The 12,553-nt window shown below is 41.8% G+C and overlaps 1 protein-coding gene across 1 annotated transcript in view; it reads right to left on the bottom strand.

The window, feature by feature from the left end:
• Positions 1 to 2,557: 2,557 nt before the first annotated feature.
• LOC138739988 (uncharacterized) overlaps positions 2,558 to 12,553 on the bottom strand; it is a 58,492-nt gene continuing 48,496 nt past the window's right edge. The window contains exons 13-18 of the mRNA XM_069892440.1: positions 10,990 to 11,062; positions 10,012 to 10,069; positions 8,360 to 8,515; positions 6,684 to 6,912; positions 5,960 to 6,153; positions 2,558 to 3,161 (exon numbers count right to left, since the gene is read on the bottom strand). Of these exons, the coding sequence (XP_069748541.1) occupies positions 5,971 to 6,153; positions 6,684 to 6,912; positions 8,360 to 8,515; positions 10,012 to 10,069; positions 10,990 to 11,062 (699 nt within the window). The 3' untranslated portion in view covers positions 2,558 to 3,161; positions 5,960 to 5,970. The remainder of the gene's footprint in view (positions 3,162 to 5,959; positions 6,154 to 6,683; positions 6,913 to 8,359; positions 8,516 to 10,011; positions 10,070 to 10,989; positions 11,063 to 12,553) is intronic.

Genomic DNA, 12,553 nt, shown 5'->3' on the forward strand with positions numbered 1-12,553 from the left:
TTTAACATGCAATTAGATTGGGAAAACCAGATTGGGACTGGATCTCAAGAAAGAGAGAGTTTGTAGAAAGCCTTCAAGATGGATTTTTAGAGCAGCTTGTTGATGAGCTCACCAGGGGATTGGACGTTGTGTTATGCACCAGAGGCACTTGGAGAGCTTTGAGTAAATGAATCATTAGGAGACTGTGATCGCAATATGATTGAGTTCAATTTGAGATTTAACAAGGGATTTAAAGTCAGATGTGTCAGTACTCCACTGGAGTAAAGAGAATTCCATTGGCATGAGAGAGGAACTGGCCAAAGTAGATTGGAAGGGGGCACTAATACATACCAAAAAGAGGAAATATTCAAATGGGAAAAATGTTACAACTGTAGCTGACAAGGGGCAGTCAAAGGCAACGTAAAAGCAAAAAGAGGACGTATAAGGAAGTAAAAATTAGTGGGAAGCTAGAGGATTGGGAAGTTTTTTTAAAAACTTGCAGAAGGTAAATAAAAAGGATGGAAAAGATGAAGTATGAAAGCAGGCTGGCAAATAATATCAAAAATTATACTAAAAGCTTCTTAAAGTACATAGAGTAAAAGAGATGTGAGAGTAGATATAGAACCATTAGAATAATAATAATGAGAGGAACTGAATGAGTATTTTGCATTAGCAGTGTGTACCAGACATTGAGGAATATCAGAGAAGGTTGTGAGTGTAGTTGCTATTTTAAGGGAGAAGGTGCTCAGAAAGCTGAATAGTCTATGGGTGGATGTCTCCAGGACCAGATGGATTGCACCCTCTGGTTCTGAACAAAGTAGCAATAGAGATTGTGGAGATGTTGGTGATTATTTTTCAGGAATCAATAGATTCTGGTATGGTCCTGGAGGATTTGAGAAAGGAAATTATTGATGGGTTAGCCTAATGTCAGTGGTAGGGAAGATGTTGGAGTCGATTGTTAAGGATGAGGTTACAGAGGTAAAAGCAAAGCCAGCATGGTTCCTTAAGGGAAAATCTTGTTCGACAAATCTATTGGAATTCTTTGAAGAAGTTACAAGTAGACTAGACAAAGGAGATGGAGTGGATGTGTGTATTTGGATTTTCAGAAGGCCACACATGAAGCTACTTAACAAGATAAGAACCCATGGTATAGCAGGAAACATACTAGCATGGGTAAAGCATTGGAAAATTAACATGAAGCAAAGAGTCAAAATTCAGGGATCATATTCTGGTTAGCTGCCAATTGTTAGTGGTGTTCCACAGGAGTCTACGGTGGGGCCGCTTCTTTTTATGTTGTATATTAATATGATACAAAGGTAGGTGGAGGAGAAGGTAGTATTGAGGAAGCAGGGAGTCTGCAGAGGGAAGAGACAAATGAAAAAAAAAGTTGTGCGCTTTGGTAGAAAAATTAAACAGGCAGACTATTTTTTTAAATGGAGAGAAAATTGAAAATACCCAAATGCAAAGGAACCAGGGAGTCCTCATGCAGGATAACCTGGAGGTAAAATTGCATGCTGGGTCAGGTGGTGAAGGAGGCAAATTCAATGCTGGCAATAGAAAATAAGAGTGGGGATGTGATGTTGAGGCTTTATAAAGCACTGGTGAGACCTCACTTGGAGTATTGTGAGCAGTTTTTGGCTCCTCATTTAAGAAAGGATGTGCCGACTTTGGAGAGGGTTCAGAGGATGTTCAAGTCCGAAACATTGGTTTTGTATATTTGTTTCTCCAGCATTGTGTTTTAACTTCAACCATGGTGTCTATTGCCTTTCATATTTCACTTCAGAGGAGATTCACAAAGATGATTCTGGGAATGAAAGGGTTATCATATGAGGAGCATGTGACAGATTGTGGCCTGTACTCAGAATTTAGGAGAATGAGCACAACGCCTTTACAGCACCAGCGAACTGGACTGAGGTTTGAATCCCATGCTGTCTATAAGGAGTTTTTAATGTTCTCCCCATATCTGTGGGTTTTCCCCAGAGGCTCCAGTTTCTTCCCACTGTTAAAACATACCCGGGGTGTATGTTAATTGGGTATATATTGGGCAACACAGACTTGTTACTGTGCTGTATGTTTAAATTTTAATTAGGCTGGGAAGTGGGGCTGAGTGGAAAAATAGATGAGCTCATGATTAAATGGCAGGGCAGACTCAATGGGCTGAATAGCCTATTTCAGATCCTATGACTTATGGTCTTATGATTTCATCCAGAATTTCATGAAAATGTGCCTGATATTAAACATCTAGCAATCATTCATTCTGAGCTCTAATGGTTTGAGTTTTTCTGCTGTTGTAGATAATTTTGCTTCAGTATTTTATTGGATTCTTCTTTACATCTTGTGGCTCATGACTCTGATCTGTCTGTCAGCACAAGTAGTAATGTGCTTTGGTAAACTCAGAAATTAAAAAAAAACAAGTAAATTGCATTTGGACTGGCTCTATTTTGAGATTCCACAGAATCTTTCAGTGTTCAGCTCTGTTGGATTTGAATTAATAGACCAGAGGTTCTCACCCTTTAAGTAATCCCTATGCCATTGGTGCTTAAGGTGGGATGTGGGTGGAAAGAAAAAGGTTGAGAACCACTGTGATAGATGAATTTATTGCCTATAAAACTAAGTAAACATGTTTATGTATTGTGGAGCTCTTAGAGGGAGGGTAGCTTCATTAGTGAAAAGCACGGCCACGCTTGCAGTGGGATGAGTACTAATACAGTGATGCTGTGAGTATTAAGGTTATAGAAGGATTTGATTAAAATAATCACCTCTCACAACCTTTACGTTTCCTAAAGCACCAATGAAGACATTTTCCAATTTAGCTACAAATGTGTTGAAAACCAATTTGTGCAACAAAAGCTCTATCAAACTCGGTAGAAGGAAAGGTGAGTGAAATATTTTAGTGATAATTAGTTGTTTGTTTGAGAGACAAATATTGGCCATAAGAGTGTACCTGCTCATGGAAATGGACCAGGGGTTCTCTTTTATCCACTTGAAGAACAAGTAAGTCTTAGTTCACATCCGAACGATCATCAATGCTCTGTACTTTAGACATTTTACACCTTGGGAATGTGCCCTTACATTCAATTGCCACAACATCTTCCCTTTGTGACTGTCCTTTCTGTCTTGTTGGGCCATCTTGAGACCTGGGTAAGTTGCTCCAACTCCATAGGCTGTCAAGCGTTCAGGATCTAAGGAAGAAAGCAGATGCTGCAAATTCTGCCTTCATATTGATCCTGTTTGTGAAAGGAAAAGATTGCTTTGTGAAACTGGAGCTGGTTTTATTTTATAAATAGTTGCTTTAAGCAAAAGATCCTGATGGTTCCCAGAATATGCAAATGGAACTTGGCAAATTTTCATCAAAATTGTCAATAAAGCAACATCTATGACTAAAAATAAAAATCAGATTAAAATTCCCAAATTTACTTCATCACATACCTCCAGAGAGATTACTTATTTTTATTAAAATATGTGCTTCCTGTAAAACAGCTGGTTCATCAAACCTGAAACATCGTGATCAGCTTCATCCGAAATCTAATCTAGTTTACAATCTGGAAAAATCTCCCTTATTCCCTGATAGCTATAGGTTATCTTATAGTCAACGTCTTTGATATAATGCAGTATTTCCCCTCTTTGAGCCCAGTTAGCAGCCTGTGAAATTTTGGAAACAATCATGTGCCTACTCTTCATTAATTATCTGTCTCTGCCCAACTGGCTTGCATCCATTAGTGTTTTCAAAGGACCATTTAAAACTTGGACTAGTTTGTGTAGCTCTAATCTCTCTGAAGGCAACTCTTTGACAGTTCTAACATTCAACCCCTACCATTACGGAATGTTCTTTGATTTGTATTGAAAGGTTTAATTTCACCCGGATGTCACACCTCCTCTTCATGTCTGGGCTGGCACCAAGAATACCTAGCTCTGTTTGTCTATATTCTAAGTTAATCCTCCACTGGTCTAAACTGCATTTATAGAATACACAAGGACACCTCTGTGTCAGTAAAAACAAGCCTCCCAGCCTGATCCCAGGTATGTATCCTGCAGATCATACTGCATGTATAAATTCTGGCTCTTTTACAGATATTGAGGGAGTTTGTCTCTCGTCCATTGAGCCAAGGAGTTCTGAATCCTCAACACCCTATCATCTTTTCATCACTTACTTTAAATTAATGGCTGCTGGTTTTTGACCCTACTTACTCCCTTCGGTCTCATGGAAACCTGCCGGCCAGCATAGTAAAGGACATCTCCCTCTCCTTATGTCGAGCAGAAGATACACAAACTTGAAAACAGGCAGCTTCAGATTCAACAAGTTTCTTTCATGTTGTTATCATAACCTTAAATGGATCACTCACTGGTAAAATTTTAGCCCTCACATTGTTTTAACTGCTTTTCGCCATATCCTACACTTTTTTCTTTGTGACTCTAGAGCAGTGGTTCCCAACCAGAGGGCCACGGCATGATTCCATGTGGGTCGTTAAAGATGTGTTTCTTACAGAGCTGTCTTTGACTTGAAAATATGCACCCATGCTGAGATTCCATTCCCTCAATGTCTCTGTCACAACTGCACCCAGGATGAGGACTTCCAAGCCAGATCATCAGAGATGTCCTCCTTCAAAAAAAGTGGGCTTTCCCTCTACCACCATTATCTCGGCACTCACCCACATACCCTCCATTACCTGCACATCTGCCCTGGTCCTCTCTACCCCTACATGCAACAGGATTCCTCATGTCCTTACCCACCAGCCTCCACATCCTCCGCCACTTTGTATGTGATCCCACCACTAGACACATGTTCCGACCACTCCCTTCAAGGTTTCCTTGTCTGTTCCTCCCTCCCCACCAATTGTCCCCTTGGGACCTACTCCTGTGACCACAAGAGATGTTCCACTTGTACCCATACCTCCTCCCTCCATCACCATTCAGGATCCCAACAGTCCTTCCAATTGAAGGAACATTTCACTTGTGAATTTGCAGAGGTCATCTACTGCACCATTGGAGAGACCAGGAGATTGCTTTGTTGAGCACCTCAGATCCGTCTGCTGCAATAGCGTGGATTTCCCAATGGTCACCTATTTTAATTCTTACCTCCTTCCTTTGATGACATTCTGTCCATGGTCTCATACACTGCCAGACTAGAACCACCTGCAAATTGGAGGAACAACACCTCATCTTCTGACTGGGTATGCTCCAACTGATTAGCATTAACATCGACTTGTCTGGCTTTAGTTTACCACTAGTGGGGCATGACAGATCAGAAGCCAGGTGGGTCTTAGACCTAAAAAGGTTAAAAGTCACTGCTCTCCAGTCTGTGCCCTAACTTACTGTAACACTACACACTCCACTTTTGTTATATTATTACACTATCTGCTGTATTTAAATACAAGTTGACTTGCCAGAGTAGCACACGAATAGCTTTTCAATGTACATTACAATTTTTGAAAAAACCCAAGTCTCTGCTCGAACTCCTGTGTTCCAATGAAAACCAGCCCGGTCTATCCATAACATCCCTAAATCTCAAGTCGTGGGAACCAGGCAGTTTGCAGAACTCAACTTTGTGGTCTAACTAACTTGTATAACAAAATCTCCTCCCACTCAAATTCTGGTCCTTGGTTAATAATGGAAAGTATGCCACTTTAACCATCTGTGCAACACCCAACTCTGCTCCTCGACACCACTCACCTATTCCCTCACCTCTGTCCACGTCTATAGATTAAATTCCACTTCCAATTTAAAAGATAGATAAAATAGCATTGGTCACTTCCGCCCATCATGCCAGTATATTCTAACCTTTTGTGCAGAAGATTATACTTGACCTAATAACATAATTACCATTAGCAAGAGGCTAATCTGTAATCATTTTCTCTTCAATTCCAATTGTAGTCACCTTTCCTGTTAGGTTCAGAAACCCCACAGTGGTGAACAAATGTTTGAAACATTAGTTCAGAGGAACAGCAGAAATCTGATCAGTCACATGGATGGAAACACTTACTGTAAAAATAATCACAGTTTCAGCAGGGGTTTACACATCATCCCTTCAGAGGTTTCCATCTTCAGTCTCCACTGATGTTTACACCGTCTCATTTGTTCAAGGAACATATGCAGTTTCTGTTTTGCCTTACTGATGTAATCCTCTTCCTCTGTGATGCCTGATTTTACAGACTGAGGCTGTTCAACGTCTCTCAGCTGCATTGGGAAGAAGATAGAAAAGGAAAGGAAAACATTAGAAGACAAATTTGCATCAGAAGCAACTAGGTTGGATCAAATGGCAGGGAAGCCAAAGCATCAGCAGAAGGAAACTTTAGTGCCTCCCTCCCCCACTCACACAATGACCAGGACTACTGGTGAGCCGCACACTTGCTGAGGGGAGGCTCCAGCAGGTGGTGCTGGATCCAGCACACAGACCCAAGAGAAAGTTGCACCATTTATTTGTTTAAGAAACAACACAATTATTGCTGTGTCAAATCACAATGCGCTTTATAAGTGCCACACATTTATAAAGTTTGTGGATTCTCCCTTGTGCATTATTCATCTCTGATCTCATCACCAAGGCTGTCTCAGACCTCTATAACCCTCCAGCTCAGATCAAACCACCTCAAGGCAGGAGTCTCAATCAAGTTGTGTCATTGTTCCACTGTGACAAGCTCACATTGATAGATCCACCTGCCAGACAACAGAGAAACATTTCTACTCTTTAAACACACTCAGACACTTACTACCAAATTTGCTCCCATGTTAAATTGTATGCTCCTGTTCTTCGTTTTGAACGTGCTGTAAATCTGGTCCTGTGAAATGATCTGGACGGTAATGTTTGGGTTTAATTTCAAGCTGATGGAGTTGTATGGCGGAGCATGAATGTGGCAACTATAATCCTGCCACCACCATCTTTTCCTCAGGAGTCCCTGCTCGGTAAAATACAATCCACGTTGAGGGGTCAGGTTGATCCTGGGGAAACATTGCATGGCTCAGAATCAATGAAATTGCAGTTACTGTTAGCTCAATACCACCCTAAACATTCCCACCACCAGTAGTGCACAGGAATACAATGACCATCTACAAACCACACTCCTGTTCCTCACCCAGGTTACTCCCGACAGCACCTCCCAAACCCACCACCATGTGCAGGTTCCCCTCCAGGTCACCATCCTTACCTGGCCTTTTGTCATTGCTGGGTTCAAATCCTGGGGCTCCTTCCTTGACAGTACTGGGTCTAAAGAGTGGCTCACCATCACCTTATCAAGAGCCCTTGGGGACAGGCAATTAAACACTACCTTGTTGCTTTCTGCAGGATAGACCATTCTCACAGATGGAGTTGAAAATCAGATCATCCCAAAACGAGAAGAACATGGGTTAAACATGAGTCAACCCAATGTTCTTTGTGCTGCAGTGAGACGCAGTCTTTAATCAGCCTATGTCTCAACTTCCCCATGGTGCAATTTGGACAAATCCATATAAATAACACTGTCCACAAAAGGAATTTACCTAGGGGATTGTGGATGAGGGTTATTGTTGCTGAGTAGGTTTTCCCAATGGAATGTGTTTGCACATCACTGAAAAGAGCATTGAAGGGGAAGTTGTTTCCTTAGAAGACCAGATTAATCATATTGGAATTGGGCACATTTGAGGCCCTGAGTGGCCTACTGCTGTTCCATGTTGCGGAGACGACAGCCAGCTTTCCCTAGCTGACAACTATGTCTGGGTTTAGATCTCAGACCTTGCTGATTCAGTTGTTCTCAACCTTTTTCTTTCCACTCTCATACCACTTTAAGTAATCCCTATGCCTAAAGTGCTCTGTAATTAGTAAGGGGGGATTGCTTAAGGTGGTATGTGAGTGGGAGGGAAGGTTGAGAATCACTGCTCGAGACCCAATTGTTACTGAAATAATTTGCTTGAGAAAAATAGTCATTGACCCATTTCCTTTGGAGTTACGAAACTTTGCACATAACGAATCAATTAGGTACGATTAAAACAGTGGTTTTCAAACTTTTTCTTTCCACCCAAATACCATCTTAAGCAATCCCTTACTAATCATAGAGCACCTATGACACAGGGAGTCCTTAAAGTGGTATGAGAGTGGAAAGAAAAAGGTTGAGAACCACTGTCTTACTTGTTCCTGATTCGGATAGGAATGGGGATAAGTAAGGAACCTGACAACTTACAGATGAACGAGATAGAGGAGTCTGGAGCAAGCCACAATCTGCCAGAGGAACTCTGGCCGAGTAGCATCAGTGGCAGATAAAGAAGTGTCAACTAGAGCCTTTCATCAAGACTTACAAACCTGGGCCCCTAATCAAACAATCAGGCCAGGGGGAAGAACAATCCCATCTGACACTGTAAGGTCCACCCAACACGTGTAACCCAATCACCCAAAGCCAATTGCTTCATCACTCACCAAATGAGTCCGTTAGGAAGGTAGCAGGTCCCATGGCCAGTTGACTGAAAGACTCCCAGCATTTTTGCATTCCAATCTAGGTCCTCAAATAGTACGTGCACCAGTTGATCATGGTGGAAAGCAGAGATCACTATGGCAACGTTACCCGAGGGATAGCTGAGCAGAAGTTAAGAAGAATCAGGGCAGATGGACAGAAAGCAACATTTAGATAGATGTTAATTGGATAAAAAAATTGTTGCCCTGTACAACCCAGAAAAAAAAGGAGACCCACCAGTGAAGTCGGATTCCCTGCAATCTTCAGACAGCAGTCAGTATCCTTGGTTCCCTAAATATGATGACCACTGCAAACAATGTTTCATCCACTTTACTGATTGGATTACCAAGAATGACGGTGCCCAAAATCTCAAGGAATTAATCTCCTTTGACAGAAAAATCATTGTGGATTTTAAAAATGCATTTGTTATCTTTAAGGCTGTTTATTTCTTGTCAAAACACTGAAGGCAGGGCTAAAGGCTCTTTCATTGGATGGAACTAACAGATAGAAGTACATCATAAGGGAGCAAATTTCATTCTAGCATTGTTTTACTGCATGGAATTAGGCCCTTCAGCCCAACTGGTTCCTGCTGACCCAGTTGTCTATCCAAGGTAGTCCCATATCCCTCAAAACCTTTCTTATCTGTGTACCTTTCTAATTTGTTTTTTAAACCTTGCCATTGTACTCACCTCTACCACTTCCTTTTGGCCCATGAGCATGTGCTGCCCACTTACACCTATTACCCTCTGAGAAGAAGCTGCCCCTTGCTCCCTATTAATTTTTTTCCCTCTTACCTTAAACCTACACTTCAATTTTAATTTCGTCTACCATGGGGAAAAAGACAATTTACTACATCTCTGCCCCTTGCGATTTTATAAATGTCTGCCTCCACCCCAGCCTCTACAGCCTCTTCTTACAATTCAATGCAACCAGTCCTAGTAACACTCCCTTGAATCTTTCCTGCACCTTTCCAGAGTAATGATATCTTTCCTATACCGGGGTGACCAGACGGCACACAATAATCCAATTACGGTCTCACCAATCTCCTATACAGTTGTAACATGATGTCACAGCTCCCGGATGCAATGCTCTGACCAATGAAGGAAAGCATGCCAACTACCTTCTTCACTGCCCAGTCTTTCTGTGGCTAAAAAACAAGTCCCTATCATCCCCAATATTTGAGTGAGATTTCCAGCTCCACTCAGTCCCTTCCACTGTGGCCCTGTATTCTAGATACCACAACTTTCTGTAGGGGGGGTTCTCATCATTGTCTCCTCTGCCAACTCCATTAAATCTGTGTCCTGTTATCTTGGTCCTTAACAGAATCCACGAAATGTAAGCCCTACATAGTGGCCATTCAGTCCATATCAGCCAGACTTGGAAATTAAAAAGAGAATGCTGGAAGAACTCAGTGGGGTGAAAGGTGCATGCTGGCATTTCAGGTCAAGACCCTGAATCAGGACGGAGGGACAAGGAAAGCAGAAAGCAGCATACTGATTTTTTAATTCCCTCAACCACGTTTCAATTTTGAAAGCCTATATAAATTTCCCCTTAACCTTACATGCTTGAAGGGAAAATAATCATGTTGTAATTAGTTTCATCACACAACTCAAGATACATTTTCATCCTGGTTAATGTCCACTTCCTCCTTACTAGCCGAGGGCCTGGGCAGTATTCTGTAAACATCCAAAAGAACTTGTCAGAAGAGGCTCATAAGGACATTGCCAGGACTGCAACTATGGAGAATAACGGGAGGGGCTGGAGTTGCTTTGTTTGGAACAGAGGAAACTTAAATATTTTAACTTTAAATTTCGACACAACTCGGTAACAGGCCCTTTTGGCCCATGAGCTCGTGCTGCCATTTACACCCAATTAACCTACAACCCTCGGTACATTTTGTAAGGTGGGAGGAAAACAGCGCCCCCAGGGAAAAACGTACAAACTCCTAACATAGCACGGGATTTGTACCTCAGTCCCGATCGCTGGGGGCTGTAACAGTGTTGCATTAACTGTAACATTACTCATATATAAATGAGGAACGTGAATAGGAAGGATTCATTTCCCCAAGTCAAGGGGTCAGAGGCTTGGGGTCATAGAGTTAAAGGAGTTTAAAGATTAAAAGGGGTTATGAGTATGCCGAGAAAGAGGGATATGTATCAGGTGTAAAAGGCCTATTGTGGTAATAGTAATGACTTATGTTCTGTGAATAAAAGTGTTTCTTCACCCTCGGATGGCAGAAGTCTGTAAGTTGCTGCCCTCTCAGTGTTTAAATGAACCTCATACTTCTGGGAGGTGGGAATAGGCTTAGCATCTTTTTATTCAACCAAACAGCACAGACTCAATGGGCTGTATGGCCTCCTGCATCGTAAGCTTTCTATGACTCCAGCCGTTTCTGTCTCTTATCTAGAGGCAAGAAGGACTGTTGGATCTGCAGAGGCTCCACCTGCTCTGTGCCATAGAAATAAAACTATTAACATTGAGCCCCAGCCTCCAGATCACAGAGCTAGCTGAGGAGACCACGGCAACACTACATCATGGGTTACCTTTACCCTTGCAGCCTTTACAGCTTTAATGATTATTGGATACAAAACAGTACCAGCTCCATCCGAAAACATGGTGACAAACTTGCAACCATCCGGGTAGTATTTCTCCACGATATCCAGAGGTTTCTGTGAGAGGAAAAAAAACAAGCATCATGTGTTGACTTGTTCACTTTACATGAAGGGGAATTATTTGACCAAATAAGTAAAATATATACCAAGGCTCTTATTTTACAAAACAATTGAAAGATGAATGACTCAACAATGCCCTGATCACTTCCTCAGTCTGAGTCCATGGTGTCCATGGGCCCAAGGTGCCACAAGGCTTCCTGGGACTAGAACTAAAGGGCAGATCAGACCAGCTATAACCTGAATGAATGGCAAACAGAGCGAGGGCTGAATGACTGACTCCTGCTTCTATTTCTTCTCCTTGGAAGCTATGGAGAGGGTGCAGAGGAGATTTAATGGGAATATTACCTGGATTGTAAATAAGTCTTATGAGGCATGGTTAGCAGAGCTGGGACTTTTCTCTTTTGAGTGTAGAAGAATGAAAGGAGACCTAATAAAGGTCTACAAGATCATGAGCTACCCTCCATCCTCTGGCACCTCACCTGTGCCTAAGGATATTTTAAAATATTTCTGTTATGGCCCCTGTAATTTCTACATTAGTCTCCCTCAAGGCCCAAGGGAATATCCTGTCAGGCCCGGAGGATTTATCTACCTTTATTTGCTGTAAGGCAGCAAGCACCTCCTCCTCTTTAATGTCTGTATGTTCCATGACACTACAGCTTGTTTCCTTTCCTTCCTTATAAACTATGCCAGTTTCCTAACTAAATACTGATGCAAAATAAGATCTCCCCATCTCACGAGGCTCCGCACATAGATGCCCAATCTGATCTTTTAGGGGACAATTTTATCCCTTACTATCCTTTTACTCTTAATATACTTGTAGAAACCCTTCAGGTTTACCTTCACATTGTCTGCCAAAGTAACCTTTTTAGCCTTCCTGATTGCTTTCTTGAGATTTTTCTGGCATTTTCTATATTCTTCAAGTACCTCATTTGCTTCAAGTCGCCTATACCTGTTATACATCTCTCTTTGGGAATCAGATCCCCAATATCCCTCAGAAACCAAGGCTCCCAAAACCTTCTAACCTTGCCTTTGATCCTGACAGGAACATATAAACTCTTTACCGTCAAAATGTCACCTTTGAAGGTCCTCCACTTACCTCACACATCCTTGCCGGAAAACCAATCCCAATCCATGCATTTTAGATCCTTTCTCATTTCCTCAAAATTGGTCTTTTTCCAATTTAGAATCTCAACCTGAGGCCCAGACTATCCTTCTCCATAATTAACTTGGAACTAATGGCATTATGATCACTGGAGCCAAAATGTTCCCCTACATATACTTCTGTCACTTTCCAATATAAGATCCAGAATTGCACTCTCTCTAGTTGGTACCTCTATATATTGATTTAGAAAACTTTCCTGGACACATTTGACAAACTCAAGCCATCAGCCCTTTTACAGTATGGGAGTCTCAGACAATATGTGGAAAGTTAAAATTCCTACTATCACAACTTTGTTTACTGCAGCTGTCTACTATCTCTCTACAGAT

The sequence above is a fragment of the Narcine bancroftii genome, chromosome 7 (genome assembly GCF_036971445.1).
Source record: "Narcine bancroftii isolate sNarBan1 chromosome 7, sNarBan1.hap1, whole genome shotgun sequence".
In the NCBI taxonomy this organism is placed as follows: domain Eukaryota; kingdom Metazoa; phylum Chordata; class Chondrichthyes; order Torpediniformes; family Narcinidae; genus Narcine; species Narcine bancroftii.